Source organism: Lithobates pipiens, unplaced genomic scaffold, assembly GCF_037356315.1.
Source record: "Lithobates pipiens isolate NorthernLeopardFrog02 unplaced genomic scaffold, aLitPip1_a1.2 Scaffold_22, whole genome shotgun sequence".
Lineage (NCBI taxonomy): Eukaryota > Metazoa > Chordata > Amphibia > Anura > Ranidae > Lithobates > Lithobates pipiens.
In genome coordinates, this window is record NW_027507784.1 from 300,322,231 (window position 1) to 300,343,908 (window position 21,678).

Here is a 21,678-nt window from a genome sequence, read left to right on the forward strand (position 1 = left end):
ATTCTATCATCATGTTCGAATCTGTCTGACTTTTGGCGTGATCGTGTGTGACCAAGTCCGTTCGTTGCAAAGTCCGTCAGATTGTCCGTTCATGTGTATGCGGCATTTTTGGCATTTTTTTTTTATTTTTTAAACAAAATATGTAGTAGAATACATATTGGCCTAAATCAGGGGTCTCAAGCTGGTGGCCCTCCAGCTGTTGCAAAGCTACAAGTACCATCATGCCTCTGCCTGTGGGAGTCATGCATGTAGCTGTCAGCTTTGCAATGCCCCATGGGACTTGTAGTTTCGCAACAGCTGGAGTGCCACCACTTTGAGACACTGGGCCTAAATTGATGAAGAAATTAGATTTTTCTTTTTCTTTGGATATGTTTTATAGTAGAAAGTAAAAAAATATATATATTTTTTTTTTCTTCAAAATTGTCGCTCTTTTTTTTTCTTTTATAGCACAAAAAATTAAAACTGCAGAGGTGATCAAATACCACCATAAGAAAATGATCTATTTATACCCAGAAATACCAGGCGGTTCCCTTCATTTCCAGTGGAAAACTGATTGACAGGGAGTGAAGGGATGATGAATATATGCAAGCAGATTGTTGATTGCATGGTGACATTAGCCGGTCCATAATAATCTCGGTGACCTTGACAGAGCCTTTGCCTCTGCAGTAGCAGTGTTGTCACTCTAGCACAGGATTGTTGGCTATGCATTGGTGCATGTGTGTGTGACCAGCCTGTCCTATGGCTACTGTTCTGCCCATGGGCACGACTTATTCACTCAGAGCGGAACCGATCGTTATCATATTACATGGAAGGGGGTTATTTTTGTTACTGTTGGTTCGGGTTTAGTTATCCTTTTAATATGATTTTTTTATTTTTTTAGCTTAGCCTTCTAATACTGTCTTTCTCCATACAGTCCTGCACTGTCGCTGCTCAAAATGCTTTACGGCCCCACCCAAGCGGAGGGTGAAACGACGTCCGCGTCTTCTAACGCTGCTCAACCTTCCAGAAGATGTCCTCTTGTATATCCTGGAGTGCCTGCCTGCAACGGATATCCTCTCAATGCGAAATGTAAGACTATGAACTTTCATTAATACAGGTAGTTCTATAGCGCAGCACTTTACCTACTGTATATTCACATCAGTCCCTGCCCCCAAGGAGCTTACAATCTAACCTCACATACATATTAGGGCCAATTCAGACGAGAGCTAAAAGGGGGGGAAAAGCTACACAAAACATGCACACCCTATGCCGGTGGTGGAAATCCAGGGTCCGGTTGCAAGTGGGACCATTGCAACCCTGGTAGTTCTGCCACTAGCATAGAAAGTTATGCAATCGCACCAAAGTCTCAGAAATGTAGTGCAGGGACTTCTTTTATTTTTTATTTTTTTTTTGGTCGTTGGGACTTGAGTTGCATTGATTAAAGCGGAGGGCCGGTTATAAAAAAAAAAATAAAAAAAAAAAAAAAAAGTCAGCAGCTGCAAACACTGCAGCTGCTGACTTAATAAACACACTCACCTGTCCAGGGCGCCCGCGTTGTCGGCCGCCCGAGGCCGACTCGGCTCTCGGGTCCCGGCGCCGCCATCCCTTGTAAGGGAAACAGGCAGCGGAGCCTTATGGCTTCACTGCCCGTTTCCTACTGCGCATGCGCGAGTCCCGCAGCTACTGCGCATGCGCGAGTCCCGCAGCGCTTTCTGAATGGGACGCGCTGTGTTCTGGAACACACAGTTCCCAGAACACAGCGCGACTCATTACCCAGAAGACGCCGCGACGAAGAGAGAAGACAGAAGATCTCCACGGAGGAGGAAGAGGAAGATTAGGAGAAAGTGCCTAGCAACAGGCATTTCGGGTAAGTAAAAAAAAAAATTTTTTTTCATTTTTTTTTTTTTTTAGATTTTTTGTAATTTTTAACATTTTTTTTGTTTTTCAGGGTGGCCCTCCCCTTTAAGACAGCACCCGTTGTTGTGCAACTTTATGGGGTTGATTTACTGAAAGTGGAGAGAGCAAATCTGGTGCAGCTCTGCATAGAAACCAATCGGCTTCCAGCTTTTTTAAGTCAAAGCTTAAATGAACAATCTGAAGTTAGAATCTGGTTGGCTACCATGCGCAACTGCTCTAGATTTGCACACTTCAGTTTTCGTAAATTAACCCCTATGTTTCGCATAAGTCACAGCAGTGTGAGGGAAGGCCCCTTAGACTGATGGAAAGTCAGGCCAGGGGGTCCCTTCGTGGCTTTTTGCACTGTAGCCCTGAAGGTTCTGGTTATGCCTCTACTCAATGCAGATAGTGTCCTGGTTGGCTATTTAGACTGAGAACCTCAGCGCTGCAAGGAAGAAGTGCTATCCACTAAGCCACTGTGTGTCACTTATTTAATGTACCTGGGCGGGTGGAAGGGATATACCGCTTGGTTAATGTGATGTTTTTGTGTTTCTAGGTTCATCCTCACCTGAGGTCCCTGGTGGACACTCACAGCAGTGTTTGGGCTCGAGCCTGTTTTCAAGACGTGTGGCCTTCTCCAGAAAACCTGCAACTCTTTGAAAGGTAAATGTAGACAATTAGCACTTCTCTAAAAAATGCATTATTTCTCTTTTGGTAGTAAAAGTTCCATCCAGGGTGATGTTTTAGTTATAAATGGAGTGTGATGTGATGAGTCCATCCGCTGCTTTTATATATTTTCGGGACTTCAAGTGTATGAATGTTTTGTGATGATGTGCAGGGTTTAAAAACCCTGTTGGGTTTATGTTGCTGCCTTTGTCCCCATTAGGGAGATTTACCCTCTTGACTTTCTCTGGTGACCATTGTCACAGACAGAACGTGAACTGCAAAATATAGAGTTGTCAGCAGAAGAAAAGAGGGGGGAATCTTCCAATATGGACACCAGTGACTTCTGGGGGTGGGTTTGAGAAGCACTGCTGTACATAATAATAATGACCTCTTTTTCTTCTGATTTCTTCAGGGCGGCAGAATGTGGGAACTTTGAAGCTTGTGTGAAGCTGGGAATCGCCTACTTGTATAATGAGGGCTGTAAGTGACTCTTTTGTGTTAATATTTCTATCCGTGTTTTTTAATCCCCCCCCCCCCTTTTTTTTTTTTTTTTTTTTTTTTTTGTCAAGGCATCTTTTAGAAATGTGCGCAATCCTGGGGCACACCAGCCTGAGGGCTTGTTCTTGTTGGGTGCTTCCTAAGCGCCCGCATGTGCTTAATTGCACGATTCCGCACATGTTTTTTTTTTTTTTTTTAATGGGCACAAATATACACGCTTCTCTCCCCAAATCCCCTCCCATGACCCCAAATTCCTCCTCCTAGTACAAACCCGGCCTCAACATCCCCTCCTCCAATGCCTTCTCCTTCTAGCACAAATGCCCTCCTAGCACATGCCCCCAAATTTCTCCTCCAAGCAGAACCCCCCCTCTAATCTCGCTTCCTCCTAGCACAAAAACCCCACTCCCAAAAACCTCCCTCCTAGTACAACCCAACCCCCAGCACAAATTCCCCCTCCTAAAGAGGAAGTAAACCCTGATGGGTTTACTTCCTCTTTTTTTCCCTGCAAAGGTAAAGCATAATGGACTACTATGCATCGCATAGTAGCTCATTATGTGTCACTTACCTGACACAGGAGCCAGCGAAGTCGCCGCTGATCCCTGTAGTCCGCCGCGTCCATCTTGCTGGTGGCGTCTCGCAGCTCCGACCAATGACAGCGGCGCAACCGCGATGACGTCACTCCCGCGCATGCGCACGGGAGTCGCGCCTCGCAGCTCCGTTGCTGTCATACGGCGAAGCCGCGATGACGTCACTCCCGCGCATGCGCACGGGAGTCGACAAATTTGGCAAATCCATTCTTGGATTTGCCGCATTTAGTGCGCCTGCGCGCCGCTGTCTACAGCGCATGCGCCGTAGACAGCGGTGCCCATTTTCGGGCAAATATCTCCTAAACCATATAGGTTTAGGAGATATTGCTTGGACCTACAGGTAAGCCTTAATCTAGGCTTACCTATAGGTCCAAGTTGTTTGGAAGGGTTTACTTCCCTTTAAAGGAACAGTGTAAGGAGGAAATAGGAGGCATCACACCCTGCACACTGAGATACACTATTGGCCAAATAGTGTATATAAATCTTTTTTTTTTTTTACCAGGGTGCCGCAAAGAGTACTCAGGAGCACAGCGGCAACATCCCAGTAAACTCCCTTGAACAAAGAGGAGTCCGAGCACACCCTGCACCACCTCACAGCCCTCTCCTCCTCCCTGCTGCTATGTGTACTATAGATGCGTGTGCCGCCCGACGTGTCCTTAGGAACCGATGGCGCTGGCAGGACTCAGGCGAGCGGCCCACACACTTTTGTCTGAAAAAAAGTACACATAGCAGCCAGGAGGTGTGGGGTGTTCTCTCTCTCTTTCTCCTCTCTGTGCATGGGAGTTTACTGGGATGTTGCTTGCGGCACCCGGTTAAAAAAAAAACACTGATTTATATACACTATTTGGCCAAAAATTTGTGAGCGTTTCTCCTTCACACCTATCTATACATGCAAAAGCAGATATTTAAAATTGAGTTCTAGTGTTTGAAGTAAAGTTTAACCTTCCGGAGTTGTACTGAGGCAGGTTGGCCACCCTGCGCAAACCATCGTAGCTTTATGTCTGCTCTTTAAGGCGCTTTAGCAGGCGCGCGCCCACAGTGTGTCCCCAGAGCCGATGCGCGTGCTCGGCTGGCACAATGGCCGCCGGGCACCACTGATCAGCCTCCTTCCCTGGTCAGTCCCCCACAGTTAGAAAACACCTAGGTAACACAGTTAACCCCTTGATTTCCCCCCCCCCCCCCCCCCATTGTTAACCCCTTCCCTGCCAATGACCTTTATACAGTAATCAGTGGCCATTTTTAGCTCTGATCGCTGCATAAATGTCACTGGCGCCAAAAAAGGGTCAAAAGTGTCCGATCTGTCCACCGCAATGTCGCAGTCACAATAAAAATTGCAGATCGCCACCATTACTAGTAAAAAAATAAAAAATAATAATAAAAATGCCATAAATCTAGCCTCTATTTTGTAGGCGCTATAACTTTTGTCCAAACCAATTAATATAGGCACTCAGTTTAGGCCAATATGTAATTCTACATATTTTTGGTTAAAAAAACAAACAAAAAAAAACACACAAAAAGTGTTGTGTATGTGTGGGTTTATTTTTTTATTTTTTTTAACCAAAAATATGTAGAATTACATATCAGCCTAAACTGAGGGGGGAAAAAAATATTTTTTTTGTTTGTCGACGCAGTGCCATATTGCAAAAAATGGGGTGGTCAGGAAGGGGGTAAATTCTTCTGGGGCTGAAGTGATTAATGCTAAAGTATAACTGAAGCCAAAACTTTATTTTTTTGGATCTTTGAATAGAGTGGAGAGGGATTAGCGCACATCAGGTTTTTATTGCTGTCTGTGCCCCCGTTAGGAAGGTTTACCCTCTCTGTTTGTAATGTTTATAGTTTTCAAAAGTGAAAGTTGTAAAAAAATGCATATATATATATATATATATATATATATATATATATATATATATATATATATATATATATATATATATATATATATATATATTATTATTATTTTTCTAGTGTCTATGTCGGATGATGGCCGAGCTGAGGTGAATGGGTTGAAGGCCTCTCGCTTCTTTGGCTTAACTGAAAAGCTGAATTCTTCTGCGTACCCTTTTGTTTGGCTGTTTATTCGGCCACCTTGGTCAGCCTCCGGAAGCTGCTGTAAAGCTGTCGTCTTTGACAGCCTAAAGGAGGAGTGCCAAGGGGAAGCCAAGGAGGGAGAAAGTGTTACAGGGGTAAGTGATATCTGAACGTTGGCTTTCCTTTTTGATGACTGACATCTTTACTTTGTTCTATGATGTAAATGTGGAGATAATCCAGCAGGGATCGACCAATATTGTTTTTTCGGTGCCGATATGATACCGTAATAACAGCCAAGCGGCTGCTGAACCGTATTGGTTGTTACAATATATAAAGCCAACCGCCCGCTCTAAAGAACGGTACCGAGGTGATGTGTGCAGCTGCAGGCATCACCCCGGTAAAACGCCTTGAAGCAATATTGGTCTAGCTTGCGACCGATACCGATTTTTTTTCAGAAATTGCTGACATCGGCCTTACCGATAATCGTCCAATCCCTATAATCAAGGCCAACTCTTTCGCCATACAGAGAGAAACTGTCTCGGACAGATTTTGCAAAAGTGTCTCTTGTGCATTCGAAAAGTGGCACAGCAGGGGGCCAAATTCAAAATTTTATACAGGAATATGAATTTGGCGCATTCTGCACCACTTTTAGAATGCATGAGAGACCCTTTTGCAAAATCTGCCTGCCCCAGTCTTTATAAATTCCAGGGATCATATTTTTGGGGGTTTTAGTAATCTTCAGGCCCAAAATGATTTTAAACTTGAGCAAAACATGAAAAAATGGCTTTGGGAGTAAAATGTTTAAAAGACAAGTCCAGCCGAAGCTCATTTGGCTGGGCTTCCCCTGTGGGTCAAAGGAGCGCAATTCGTTTTGCACTCCTGTGAGCAGAGAGAGAGCTGATGTGTCCACTCTCTGCTGACGTCACTGGAATCGGTCCACTGTGTTATCGCGACAATGGGAGTCTGGAGTTGCCTGGACTCACACCTGTCGCAGAGAGCCTGAGACGACCGATCCCCTCCACAGCTTGGCGCTCCAGTGAGTGTGGAGGAGCAGAGGAGAGCGATGTCGATTGACAGTCAGCAGCTCTCTGCTTGGGGAGCTGTAAGAATCGAGCCATCGGCGATGTTGGATCGATTGGTTCTCACTATAGAGGCTCCGGGGGACAAATGCAGTATCGAACCAATGCTGCATCCACCTAGGTAAATATGGATGGGCAAAAAAAAAATCCTTACTTCTTTTAACCACTTGGGATCCGCGCTATTGCCAAATGACGGCATTAGCGCGGGTCTACTTTTCTGGGACTACGTCTATTGACGTCGTCCCGGGTACGAGCGGCCTGCGCGCGCGGCGCGCTCTGTGATCGGCGAGTCCGTGAGACTCGCCTGATCACCGATCCGTGTAAGGGGTCGATCCCGACCCCTTATCACGTGATCAGCTGTCAGCCAATGACAGCTGATCATGTGATAGAACGGAGCCGGTAATCGGCTATTATTCCTCCTCGCGCTGACAGCGCGAGGAGAGAAAAAAAAAGCCGATCACCGGCGGCCGTGATCGGGACATCAGTCCCGATCACGGCCAGCAATACAGCTGACCACCTGCCCCCTGCCAGTGCCCACCTGCCCACCGCAGTGCCATCCTGAATAAAAGTAAGTGCCCCCCATCAGTGCCACCCACAGTGCCATCCAGCAGTGCCACCCACAGTGCCCACAATGTGCCTCAAAGGTGCTGCACCCCAGTGCCGCCCATCAGTGCCCAGCAGTGCCACCTATCAGTGCCACCTATCAGTGCCCATCAGTCCCATCTATCAGTGGTACCTATCAGTGCCCATCCGTGCCACTTATCCGTGCCACCCATCCATGCCATCTTATCTGTGCCCATCAGTGCCGCCTTATCTGTGCCCATCGGTGCCGCCTTATCTGTGCCTATTAGTGCCGCCTTAACTATGCCTATCAGTGCCCACCAATGCAGCCCATCAGTGCCCACCAATGCAGCCCATCAGTGCCCACCAATGCAGCCATCAGTGCCGCCTAATCAGCGCACTTCAATGAAGGAGAAAAATGACCCGTTTGCAAAATTTTATAACAAACTATTAAAACCTGATTTTTATTTTTTTTTTGCATCTTTTTTTGTTTGTTTAGCAAAAAATAAAACTCCGAGCTGTAACTAAATACCACCAAAAGAAAGCTCTATTTGTGGGAAAAAAATGATAAAAATTTCATTTGGGTACAGTGTTGTATGCCCGCGCAATTGTCATTCAAAGTGCATCAGCGCTGAAAGCTGAAAATTGGTCTGGGACTGAGGGGGGTTTAAGTGCCCAGTAAGCAAGTGGTTAAAGTGTATCTAAACCCAGAAAAAATGTAATATATTGCAGCCTACCAATCGTTGGATGTGGTAGCTGCGTTTAGTTTTAATTTTTCAGGCTAAGAACATTTTCAGGAAATACAGAAAATACTTATTGATCTTGCCAGAAATTCTGTTTCCTTGTCACTACCTGAGAACTGAAAGAACCAAACCTCTTTATCTTTCTTGTGTAAACCACTAATCCTATCAATCCACCAGGCACTGATAGGTGGCACTGGCGGGCACTTATAGGTGGCACTGGTGGGGACAGATAAGGTAATCGTGTAATGGAGATTACGAAAGGTAGACATATAAATTCCAGCCTATGTGATAACTATGGCTGACCCCATAAATGGTCTAATGAGCATAGACATGAAGATATAGGAAGTGTTATTTGAAGGATCACCAGGTGAAATTAAGTAATAAATACATTTAAAAAAAAGACAGAAAAGTGAAAATGAATGCAGCTAAGAATTGGTAAGCTACAATTATATTCAATATTGGTTTTGGATTTGTTTTTTGTGTTTTTTTTTTTTTTTTTTTTTTTCTCTAGGTAATGATTTTGAGTAGTTTTTCATTATATGGCTTATTTTTATGACCATTTGTGTGCAGATTTTCAAGTGTATTTTTACCTGCATTCCCAATAATATGTAATGAATAATACATGTTTCTTTATGTTTTTAAGGGTCTCCAGGGATCTATCCAGTATTGTCTTGCAAAGGTCCTAAGCCTGTTTGAGGTAAGAAGCTGTCCTAACAAGTCACCAGACTTGTCCTATAATTGATTTTGTTCAAGTAGTTTACTATTCAGGAAGGAAAGGGGCTTTACTGCCTACATTTTTTTGTGCCAGTAAATCTTTGCGTGGAATATTGTGACAAATAACAGTGCAAATTTTGACAAAAAAATATGCAATGTGTTAAAAATGGAAAAGTCGTAGGTAAATAAATGATTGGCAGTTCTAGGTTTTGCCTGCAGGAACACCTACTGGTGAATTTGTGGTATTGCAGTACAATCTAAAGGGAGCAGATTTAAAAATTCCAGGGTGCATGAGGCATAAGGGGTTGTCGTCATCCCTAGAGCAGTGCAAACTCCAAATCTAGTCCTTGGTGAAGCACCTATGTGCCGCAATCCCTAGACAGACCACATACACAATGTATTGCACGCATAAACAATCATTAATTTTCTCGTGATAGGATGAGGCCCGGAAGAAAGAAGGTCTAGGAATGCTGGAGGCATCAGCTGCTCGGGGCTGTCTGCACAGTTCCTACCTCCTATGGGAATCCCGGCACAAAACTGCGGTGAGTAGAATATTTCTTGATGGGAGAACATAGTTGAAATCTGAAAAATTGCAACAGCTAAGATTTTCTTTATTACACAAAAATGTATATATTTTCCATTTCTTATATTTTTGTTTATATCTTATTTCAACTTCTAGACATCTGACCCAGGAAGGTACCTACAAAGTCTCAGGCAGTTGCGGGATTTTGCAGTCCGGGGTTGCTGGGATGCACAGGTAAGAGAAGACCTAACAATGTGGGGAAGGAATATACTGTAGACAGGCTTAGCATTATGGTATCACAATAAAAATATGTTAACCACTTGCTTACTGGGCACTTAAACCCCCCTCCTACCCAGACCAATTTTTAGCTTTCAGCGCTGACGCACTTTGAATGACAATTGCGTGGTCGTACAACACTGTACCCAGATACATTTTTGTCTTTTTTTTTTTTTTTTCACACAAATGCAGCTTTCTTTTGGTGGTATTTATTCACAGCTGGGGTTTTTATTTTTTGCTAAACAAAAAAAGATGGAAAATTTTAAAAAATAAAATCAGGTTTCATAGTTTTGTTATAAAATTTTGCAAACAGGTAATTTTTCACGTTCATTGATATGCACTGATGAGGTGGCACTGATGAGGTGGCACTGATAGGCTGCACTTGGTGGGCACTGGTAGGCAGCACTTGTGTACTGCTAAGGGGCACAGGTGGGCACAGATGAGCTGGGGGCAGCTCTTCATGATCGGGACCAATGCCCCACTCACAGCCACCGGTGATCGGCTTTTTTTTTATTTCTCCTCGTGCTGTCAGCGTGAGGCGAACAAAATTGCCGATTACCAGCTCTGTTTACATCACATGATCAGCTGTCATTGGCTGAAAGCTGATCACGTGGTAAGGGATCGGGATCAATCCGATCTGTGGTCCGGCAAGTCTCATAGACTCGCTGATCACAGAGCACGCCGTGTGCACCCTGCAGGGGGCGAGCAGGCCACCGGGCACGGGAAGGCATCAATAGACGTACTCCCGACAAAGCAGGTCCTCCGTCATTCAGCTATAGCGCGGATCTGAACAAGTTAAGCTTGGACTTTTTTTTTTTTTTTTTTTTTATCAAGTACAAATCAAGTGTAATTTTAACAAATACACATTTTTCTACATCCTTCACTTACTCTTTTAACCCACCACCCCAACATTTAGCATACATACCTTTTTATTTATATAATGCACTACCGTTAATTTTTTTTTATCCCTCTAACAAAAATAATATACCATAATTTTTTTTTTTTTTATTCACTATACATAATTCCAAAACGCAGAGAGAAAAAATAAAAATTTCCTGGAATCCACAAGAGCGATGGTCCCATTATCCTTAATTCTTCATCACCTTATCTGCTAATCCAACATTCCCATATTTTTTTTTAAACATTTTGGCATTTCCCCTTTTGGTATACACAAATCTTTCCTTTCTTTTATTAACCTCGTCCTCCCATTGGTACTCTTGGTTGGTGGGTTTAAAGCCAGCCACCTCCTTGCTATCAATTAGATGGACTTTAATTATAATTTTTGTTTGCATTACACAAACTTAATATTTTAAAATAGATTTAAAGATGATGTTTAAGAGTGTCTGTCTTTTTTTACATACTTTTGTCCAACCTGGCCCAATGAAACTGTGTGCCATACTTGTTGAAGCTGGAAATCACAGAAACTATACTTATCCCTGTTTACTTCCAGACCCCATGCTGAAAAGCTGCATTGTGAATACAGGAGATCGTTCACTTGTCCTGGGCACCATTCAGGGAACATGGATTGGACAAGGTGGAGAAGGGGGGGTGGTGAAATTATAATCTCTACCAATCATAGAACACTTGCATTCATTGAACAATGCAAGTTGTTAATTGAATGGCACCTGTGCCAAGCAAGTGACCTCCTGTGTTCAGTAAGCAGCAGGGCACACTCGGAGTCAGATACTTATTAGAGATCGCTGAGTAGCCTAGTGTGGTGATTTCCAGCTTCCACAGGGATCCCAAAGATATGGACCAATATAACTTGATTTCTGCACAGTTCCTTCCAATGACACCAACAATGGGGGGCCCAATGACACCATTGATTGGGCACAATTCCTCCCAATGACACCAACGATAGGACACAATTTGTCTGACACCAAAGAGGGTATTGTTTACCACCACTGATGCGGGGACATTTTCAACTCCAGATGCCACCAGTCCGGCCCTCATAAAGTCTAAAGGACAGTAAACTGTCCCTTTTTTTGTTTATAGAGTTTAGAGACCCCGGGCCTAGGCAGTCCGTGGGTGCCTGCCATACCAGGAGGACTTGCAGCGGAACATCCCATTTTGGGAGAAATTCCGCTTTAGTTTTGTTCAGCTTTTATTTATGTTTTTGATTATTTCAGCCTTATGATTCTTTGATGTGAACATTGTTTCCTCAAATAAGGGTTCTTTAAATAAAATATTTTGTGATTTGTTAGAAGCACGAGGAATTTTCAGAGGCATGCTTGCTTAATATGGGATATTTTCTGAATTACTGCACTAAATCCCACCATTCTCTTCATATTTAGATTTCCCTGGCTAAGTCCTGCGGGCACAAGAATCAGCTGGGACAGGAGTACAGGGCGGCTTCTGAACTGGTCTCGCAAGTCTTCCAGTCCTCTGTTCCCATCAGCAAGGCCAGCATCTTCACCAAGCAGAAGGGGATGAATGACACTATGCGGTAAATGCTGAAACTTCTACTACACTGTGACATAAAACTCTTTGCGTAATGGTTGGCTCTTATTTTATCAACACGAAGTGGTTTCTTTTTAATGCTGAACTCCGGGTACATTTTAATAACTACCCTTGCAGTGGGATTTCCCCCCACACTGCAAGGATTAAATGCTGGCCTTTTTGTCTAGGGCAGTGGTTGCCAGCCTTTCAGACCTCACAGACCACTAAATTCACAATTTTGAATCCCAGACTGCTGCCTTATACACACAATGCTACGGCGCTCTATCACACTGCCGCCTTACAGACTCCTCATTGGATCTCGCCTCCTTATCCAGCCATGTGTTTGAGCTCCGTGCTTCCTCCCACAGTCTATGATCAGCACTGCCATTGGAAGTCCCCCCCCCCCTTCTGCACTACTCCTGGCACCTCCCCCTGAGTTCACAGGAGCCAGAACTACAGAAGAGGGGGAAGGGTATCAATGCCCGCTGACAGTATTGATGGTCAGGGCACATTGGGAACAACATTGGGTATACATCCGCCACAATGTTGATTTGTGGCAGAACCCCTGGGGACCACCAAAATTTTCTCGTGGAACATCATTGGTCCACAGACCACTGGTTGGTGACTGCTTGTCTAGGGGAACATTGGGGCAGTGGTGTAGTGGATAGCACTTTCGCCTAGCAATAAGAAGGGTTGCTGGTTCAAATCCCAACGACAACACTACCTTCCTGGAGTTTGCATGTTCTCCCTGTGCCTGCGTGGGTTTCCTCCGGGTACTCCGGTTTTCTCCCATACTCCAAAGACATGCTGATAGGTTAATTTGATCCTGTCTAAATTGCCCCTTGTATGTATGAAAGTGAGTTAGGGACCTTAGAGTGTAAGCCCATTGAGGGTAGGGACTGATGTGAATGTACAATGTATATGTAAAGCTCTGCGTAAATTGACAGCGCTGTATAAGTACCTAAAATAAATACCTTACTCCCCCATCAGCTGGCACTTTCCTCTTCTATACAATGGTCCAAGTTGGGATTGTGCCCTTGGTGCCCGGCTTACAATACAGGGTCTTGCAGCACAGAAGGTTTTTTACCTTTTTAATGTATAGAATGCTGTAAGGTAAAAAAAAAAAAAAAAAAACTCTAGGCTTTAGAACCACTTTAAGTTTGTTAAATATAATCGTTCCCCTTTTTACTTCTACTATCATATGAAAATGTTTACTTGATTCATAAGGCATCTCAAAAATGTGTTATCTGCAAAGTAAATGAAATTGTAGAATTTTTTTTTAGCATCCATTTAGATGTGTGCTGCCTTGGCTTTTTCACGATTGGATAAGTAAAGAGAGCACATGTACAGTATAAAGAAATGTACTTGTTCCTTGGAACACTGCAGATTGTGCCCGTCCCTTCACTACGTTCCCTTTATACATGCTGCCACATACTTTACCTTTTAGGCATTTACTGTATCAGTCTCGTAGTTTCAGGGTTTTTGGACTTGAGCCAAATGTTTGTTCTTATTTTCATTAAAGATGTGGTTGTTCGTATATATATATATATATATATATATATATATATATATATATATATATATATATATATATATATATATATATATATATATATATATATATAATATATATATATATATAATATATATATATATATATATATATATATATATATATATATTATCTGGTTTTAACTGCCTGCTCTATTTTCTCCAGGTATATTCTTATAGACTGGCTGGTAGAAGTGGCAACCATGAAAGATTTCTCTAGCCTGTGTCTACATATGACTGTAGGGTTGGTAGATCGGTACTTGAAGCTGCGTAGCGTACCCCGAGCCCGCCTTCAGCTAGTGGGCATCGCCTGTATGGTGATCTGCACGCGGTGAGTGTTTGACGTCTTATCTGCTTTACCAATTAGAGGACAGATACTTCTACTATTGTAAGCTAACTTATCTGAAACCGTACTAACAATATTCCAATTATTTCACAGATTCATTAGTAAAGAGATCCTCACCATCCGAGAAGCTGTATGGCTGACTGATAACACTTATAAATATGAGGACCTGGTACGAATGATGGGAGAGATCATCTCTGCACTGGAAGGGAAGATTAGGGTAGGTGCTCTCTCGCTGTTTTTATTTATTTTTTTTTATTTTTTTTTATTCTCTGTTTCTACTACTCTCCCCATTCACAAAACTGAGCCAGCTAAAAAAAAGCCCTGTGTAAGCTCCATGGTGGATTTTATTTAAATCACTAGTAAAAAAAAGCTTGATATAAATCATCATTTTTAAAGAGCCACTGTCATCCCTGTCCCACAGCGGTCCTCTGACCGCTGTTGACTCACCGACAGTCCCGTTCACTTAATGGGACAGCTGGTGGTGTGGCAGTGACACAACAAGGTGAGGGACGTGGCAGCAGCAGGTGAGTGGATGCCCGCTGACAGGCGCTGCCATTATGTATCTGAAATGACAGGTTCTCTTTAAATGTAAGCACTCATTCATTAATATTTACAAACAAAATAAAGGTTTCCTATTTAGAATAATAAGCTGTCAGGATAGTAAAACAGCGATATCAGAACTGATTGAATTATACAGTTTGTAGTGTACATAGATTTGCAAAACAATGGGATAAAGGAATATTCCTGAACTTTTATCTCATGCTTACTGTGAAATTGTGTGAATGCATCAATGCAGTGCATGTTATCTCAGCTTGGATTCATTGAACGAGTTTACCAAAAATGTAAATAGTGCAGAATATACAGCCTCATGCTACATAACTAAGCTCCATTTCATGCTGAATAAACTAAATTATTAATGTATCTTAAATATAAAACTATCTTTAGATAGATTTTTACTCCAAAAGCATTTTATTAAAATACATTTCAGAAAAAATCTATATAAAAATAAATAAATAAGATAGTCGGCCTGTTCAGAGCTTACACTAGGCTAAAGCAGCCCATAGATGACTTGATTTTCTTTCCTTCCACCATGGGTTCCCCCATTAACACAGTCGGTGTTGATGGGGAATGTCTCCCTCGGTGCTATTGTGTTCACCTTGTGGGGGGCGTGGGTATTTCGTCACATGATAGTTTACATTTTTGGGATTTTATTCGATATGAGCAAAGAAAGATCACACAATGCTTTTAAGTTATAACATTTAATAAAAGTAATGATGGCTACAGGTAATATTAGAAAATATAACAAGAATACTTAATTACAGATGTTGGGTCCCATCTGCTCTGCGTGGCACACAGGTGATCAGACGATTGCAAGCTCTGATGTGAGACTGTTACTGTAAACAAGCTTTGTGTGTGTTATATAGAGGACTTCAATGTAATGAAATGGTCAACCCTTCCCCCTTGGAGCAGTATGACCTTTTAAAGTGTTACTAAGCCCAGGACCCTGCATTCACTATATCTGGTCTCCCACAGTACACAGAAATGCAATTATTTTAGTTAGGGGTGCACCGAATGGGTTTTTTGGTGCCAAAACCGATACCGAAAATGAAAAATACACTAGGCCGAAAACCGATACCGAAACAGCACCGATATCGAAACATATTTAAAAAAAATGTTTTTATACAGGAGATGGTCAGAGACTGGGGACGTGGTACAGGAGATGGTCAGAGACTGGGGACGTGGTACAGGAGATGGTCAGAGACTGGGGACGTGGTACAGGAGATGGTCAGAGACTGGGGACGTGGCACAGGAGATGGTCAGAGACTGGGGACGTGGCACAGGAGATGGTCAGAGACTGGGGACGTGGCACAGGAGATGGTCAGAGACTGGGGACGTGGTACAGGAGATGGTCAGAGACTGGGGACGTGGTACAGGAGATGGTCAGAGACTGGGGACGTGGTACAGGAGATGGTCAGAGACTGGGGGCGTGGTACAGGAGATGGTCAGAGACTGGGGGCGTGGTACAGGAGATGGTCAGAGACTGGGGACGTGGTACAGGAGATGGTCAGAGACTGGGGAGGTGGTACAGGAGATGGTCAGAAATTGCACACATGATACAATGCAGCCAGTGTCCCCCTCATAGCAGCTAACCTGTGAAGAGAAGAGGAGAGTCGCCTGTTTGATCACAGCGCCGAGAACATCACAGCTTTCAGTTCAATAGCTGTGTGTTCCCGGCCGCGTGCCGTCACGTATAGCCCCTCCCCCTTGTCAGGGCACTTTGATAGACAGATCATCCGTCCAATCCTGTGGGTGATCTGTCTATCAAAGTGCCCGGACAAGGGGGAGGGGCTGCACGTGACGGCGCGCGGCCGGGAACACACAGCTTTTGAACTGAAAGCTGTGATGTGATCAAACAGGTGGTGGAGGCGGCTCTCCTGCACTATAGCACGATATATCTTTTCATGATGGGCGGCACCCTACCCAGGCCCCGCCCCATTTTCGGCTCCATTATCGGACGTTTTTCTCTTTCGGCAAATTGCCGAAAAGGGCATTTTCGGCCGATATGTTTCGGCGGCCGAAATTTCGGTGCATCCCTAATTTTAGTAAATATAAACCGTTAAATACCTTTTCTCATCAGCAGTGTATAGCGGTCTTGTGACTTCTATCAGTGCCTGGTTTACGCTTGTAGAGGGTGTTTTCATTTTCATTTTGACTGTCCTATGAGACTGAGTTTTCATACTGCACTGAGCTGTGCTACCAGGATCCAGGATCTGAGCCTCTGTCTGGACAGTGCTGATTGGCCCTGTGCTGTTCACATGCATTCTCCCAAGGGAAAAAAAAATCTCTAGCAATACCCACCAAACTGAGCATGTGCAGCCTGACTCCAAAGGCTCTGTCTTATCTGGAGTCAGTGGAAGAAGAGGAGGATCTGTGCATACAGGATCAAACAGCCTTTTTACACAATGCAGAAGTTTAACCCCTTAGGTTCCACAGCGAGTATAACAAGCATGCTTTACTGCATATACCGACTGATTTTACACTTGTGTGTTTAGTAACATGTTGGGACTTGGTCTGTTTACAGTGGCATTCCTTTGGTATGAGTCAGCTAAAATAACCAGACTTAGTCCTGTATGGCCCCTTAGACAGGTTTGGCATTATTAATTCGGTATTGTGAGCAAACAGTAATAAAGAAATATGAAATATACAATTTCCCCTTTAGCAGGAAGCCTTCCTGGCCGCCAGAACATGATTTAAAAGCGAATTATGCCTATTTTTTTTTTTTTTTCTTTGCCTATTTATGCTTGCCTAGGTGGATGCAGCATCAGACCGAAACGGCATCTGTCCCCCGCCATCTCTGCACTGAGAACCAAGCCATGAACACTGCCAATGGCTCTGTTCTCCTACCTCCCTGAGCGGAGAGCTGCTGACTGTCATTCAGCATTTCTCCTTCTCTGCTCCTCCACGCTCATTGGAGCGCCATCAGTCCAGGCAGCTGGCAGATCCAGACTTCCTAAGTCGGGATGATGCTCTGCCTCAACTGAGCTTGGTGACATCAACGGAGAGAGGACTTCAGACCGCTCTCCGCTGAAAGCGAGTCACAGGAGTGCAAAACGAATTACACTCCTGTGACCCATAAGAGAAGATCAGCCTAAAAAGTTCAGGCTTTTAATCGAATGTAAAAAAAAATCGAACAGGCTGGTTGTGCCCAAGTTGATTGATAAATCGACTTGGGTACAATCAGCCTGCCCATACATGGATCTAATCTCAATTCATATATGGTTGGCTTAAGTTCCCCAAATCCTAAAATGCTCATGGTTGGACCTGGCACTTGGGCACACAGAGCTGCATCATGGAAGTAAGGAGTGTTATGTCTTCCTAGAAGTATCGGTACTGCGTTTGGCGATGGTGGGTGATTGGACTGCTAAGGGAGTGTGGAAAAGGCTAGTATTAGTAGTAGAGTGTCAGAGGCTACAAGTGAACCTGTTACCTTGCAATGAATGGAAGAATCCATTTTCCCTTAAAGTGGTGCTGCCACCAAAAAATTTAAAAATAGTTTAAAATTCTTAAAAAAACAATTGGGGAAAAATAATTTTTTTTTACTCACCTCTAAATACCCGTTGCTAGGGGGTCCCTCGTAGTCTGCCTTCTTCCTTGCCCGGGCTGGTGACATCACTCCCCCTCGCGCCGCACAGTTATCTGGGACCTGTCACGTGTCCCAGATGAGTGTGCGGCGTATCACGGCGCCCTGCGTGAAGCCACAGCCGGGTGCCCACAGTAAGAATGACGGCACCGCGAGCGGGGCACGAGGGGGGGCTTTGTTCCCCCACATCGCTGGAACCTGGGACAGGTAAGTGTCCGATTATTAAAAGTCAGCGGCTGCAGTATTTGTAGCTGCTGACTTAATTTTTTGAAATGAAATCTAATCTAATGAAATCTATGATTGCATATATTGGAGTCCCATGGAAGCCTAGGGTTCCTCCAGAGGTTGTTAGGGGTTCCTTGTGCAATTAGCAATTTCTTCCAGTCAGATACGTTCCCACTCTCACCATTGATCTTTTTATCTATCTGTAAGGGGGGGATTTTTCCCAATGACCACAAGTGTAAGGAGTATTGTCCCCACTGGCCATCACACTAATGCATCATGAGTTATAGAGAGTCATTTTTAGCCGGGGTTCCCTGAGACTGGAAAGTTATTTCAAGGGTCCCTCTATGTTGAGAAAGGCTGGCTTATAGGGTCCAGTCTATTTCTCCACCACCTCAGGCCATACTTTAGATACTTTTGCAGGCAGTTCAGAGAAATGCTGATTGCGGCAGTGTTCCATCAGAAGATTTTAGTATTTTAGAGTCGTTCTAGTGAAGAGTGATTTCTGATTGGCCAGTGTGACTTTAGTTTGCTTCCCATTGCTTTATCCAGTATATGTTAAATAAAAGGAAATGTTTAAAATTAGTTTTACTGCTGACCGATGAATGTTTGCTCCTTTTATTGCACATTCTGACCCTTGTCTGCTTTTATTATGCTCTAAATCATTACAATGTCTTGTGTACAGAAGGTAGAGACTATGGATTATCATTATCAGTATCTTTGCCCTGCTCTATGCTGATAAGAAGGCCCTTGTATGAGAGGTGGGGAGGATGACTTCTGTTTTTGAAGGAACAAAGCCATTGATGGTGATCTCATACAGTTCCTGGCGTGATCATTGTCCAAGAAATTATTACATAAATTGAATAAAGTTGATTTTTTTTTTTTTTTTTTTTTTTTTTTAACTTCACTCTGACCGTAAAGAACCCCTTACCCAATTTTAAGATTGAACTGCTTCTCAGTTTCATTGCGCAACTGTGTCTTCTTAAGAGACTTTGTATTAAACAGTCTTCTCACTATTTAAATATTTGTATATTGCGATTAAATCGCCTTTTAGAGTGTTACTAAACCCACAACAGTAAAATCGGTCTGTATGTGCAGTAAAGCATGCTTGTTATACTCACTGTGGAACCTACGGGGTTAATCCTGTGCATCATGTATAAAGGCTGTTTGATCCTGTCTTCTCTGTTCCTCCCCCCCTTTACTGTCCCCAATCCATCTGCTGATAGCACAGAGCCCTGGGAGGCACTCTGCACATGCTCTGTTTGGTGTGTGTTGCTAGAGGTGTTTGTTTTTTGTTTTTTTTGGCATGTGATCAGCACAGGGCCATTCAGCACTGTCTCTACAGAGGGTCAAGTGTCATTCAGCCTCATAGGACAGTCAGATGAGAATTAAAACTCCCTCTAAAAGCTTTAACCAGACACTGATAGAAGTCACGAGACTGCTATATACTGCTGATGAGAAAAGGTCTTTAGTAGTTTATATTTACTAAAATAATTAGCATTCCCGTGTACTGTGGGAGACCAGATAAAGTGAATGCCGGGGTCCTGGGTTTACTAACACTTGGAAGAATGTTTTTTTGTATTTTTTTTTTTTTTTTTTTTTTTTTTAATTCTTCGGTGACATGATATGGATAACATCCATAAGGCTCAGTTTACATTGGTGTAATGCGGGAAGCCCTGCGAATCCACTGCTGGTTCCCACATTGCACCCGACTTGCAGGCGAACTACACTGCCTTATGCAAACCGCTGAGAGTGGCAATACAAAGTTAATGACACCCCCAGATCGATTCGCATATCGCAGTGCGAACTGTCAATTCGGACATCAATCTGTTTTTTTTTTTTTTTTTTTTTGGTCATATAATCTGTATGGCTGAATTCACATCACATGTGATTTGCACAGCAGTGCGGTGTGAATCACATGCAGTGTCCCACAGCGCACTAATGTGAACCCGGCCTAAATATTACAGATTAAAAAAACAAACCATTAATCTAAATCTGCTTTTTTTGTATTTTAAGGTGCCCACTGTGATTGACTACAAGGATGTTCTATTTCATATTGTATCGGTGGACAGGAGTACAATGCATCTCTGCAGCTTCATCTCTGAGCTCTCCCTGCTCTACACAGAGCTCTCTGTTTACTCTCCAGCTCAGCTTGCTGCTGGTGCCCTGCTGCTAGCCAGGATCCTGCACAAACACGGTGGGTCTGCACTGTCACTGGATCTCTGTGTCCATGCTGCTTTTACATTGCTAACAGCCTACAGCTTGTAATGGAGCCTAGCCAAATAATGCAAATTGCTTAGGGTTTCAGTTAGGAAGCTTAAACTGAAAGTGCTTTGTAAAGTTTTTATATATATATATATATATATATATATATATATATATATATATATATATATATATATATATATATATATATATATATATATATATTCTTATGCAGTGTTAATTTTGGCGACTAAAATGTCTAAAACATTTTAGTCGACTAAATGAATACTATTTTAGTCAACTAAAACAATTGAGATGACTAAAATACAAATGGCATTTTAGTCAAAAGACTAAAACTAAATTTAAATTTGATTTAAAAATGAACACTGGTGCATGTTCATACCTCAATACCATAAATAATAGATTCTTCACTCCAGCAAATTGGAGAGAAATGTTAACTAATGCATTACAATTTAATTACACCCATTAGATGTTAGACAACTAAAATTAGTTTTTTGTAGAGTAAATGTACTGGAGATTTTAGTCAACTAAAACGTAGGACATTTTAGTCGACCAAAATGTTTTGGAGATTTAGTCGACTAAAACACTTGCAGAATACTAAAATGGGACTAAAACTAAAATGTAATTTTAGTCCTAAGACTAAAACTAAATCAAAATTTGCTGCCAAAATTAAAATTGTTAATATGACTGAATGTTAAATATTTTAAAGCTGAACTAAATACACAATTTAAATGGATACAATGGATTTTTCTCCCCCTTTTTAAAGAGGGACTCCGAGCTCCTTCAGAAAAAAGTCAGCAGCTACAAATACTGTACTGACTTTTAATATAAGGACACTTACCTGTCCCAGGGATCCCGCAACGTCTTCACCTAGTGTTAGCTGTATTTTCTGAATTTGTTTAAGGCTGGGTTCACACTGCTGCGGGGGGAGATCCGGATGTGATTCGCACCGCAAATCACATTCGATCTCCGTAGCGATGCGAGTTCAGCCATACAGATAGTATGGCTGAATTTGCATCGCTCCCGCAGCAAACTCGCACGGGACCCTTTTTTTGGTCCGCAACAGAATCGGATCGCATGGGGGTTCACACCATGCGATCCGATTCCTGTGCGAGTCGGCAGATCGCACTGCGATATGCGGATGGATCTGGGGGTGTCATTAACATATCATTGACACTCCCAGCCGTCCGCATAGGGCAGTGT

General features: G+C 43.0%; 1 protein-coding gene across 2 annotated transcripts in view; it reads left to right on the forward strand.

Annotated features, from left to right (window-relative positions):
• Positions 1-21,678, forward strand: part of CCNF (cyclin F) — a 42,986-nt gene that overhangs the window by 12,485 nt on the left and 8,823 nt on the right. For both annotated transcript variants that reach the window (XM_077449229.1, XM_077449230.1), the window contains exons 2-12: positions 914-1,068; positions 2,432-2,538; positions 2,954-3,021; positions 5,592-5,809; positions 8,681-8,734; positions 9,189-9,293; positions 9,431-9,508; positions 11,845-11,996; positions 13,707-13,871; positions 13,980-14,103; positions 20,266-20,446. In XM_077449229.1, coding sequence (XP_077305355.1) covers positions 914-1,068; positions 2,432-2,538; positions 2,954-3,021; positions 5,592-5,809; positions 8,681-8,734; positions 9,189-9,293; positions 9,431-9,508; positions 11,845-11,996; positions 13,707-13,871; positions 13,980-14,103; positions 20,266-20,446 — 1,407 coding nt within the window. The remainder of the gene's footprint in view (positions 1-913; positions 1,069-2,431; positions 2,539-2,953; positions 3,022-5,591; positions 5,810-8,680; positions 8,735-9,188; positions 9,294-9,430; positions 9,509-11,844; positions 11,997-13,706; positions 13,872-13,979; positions 14,104-20,265; positions 20,447-21,678) is intronic.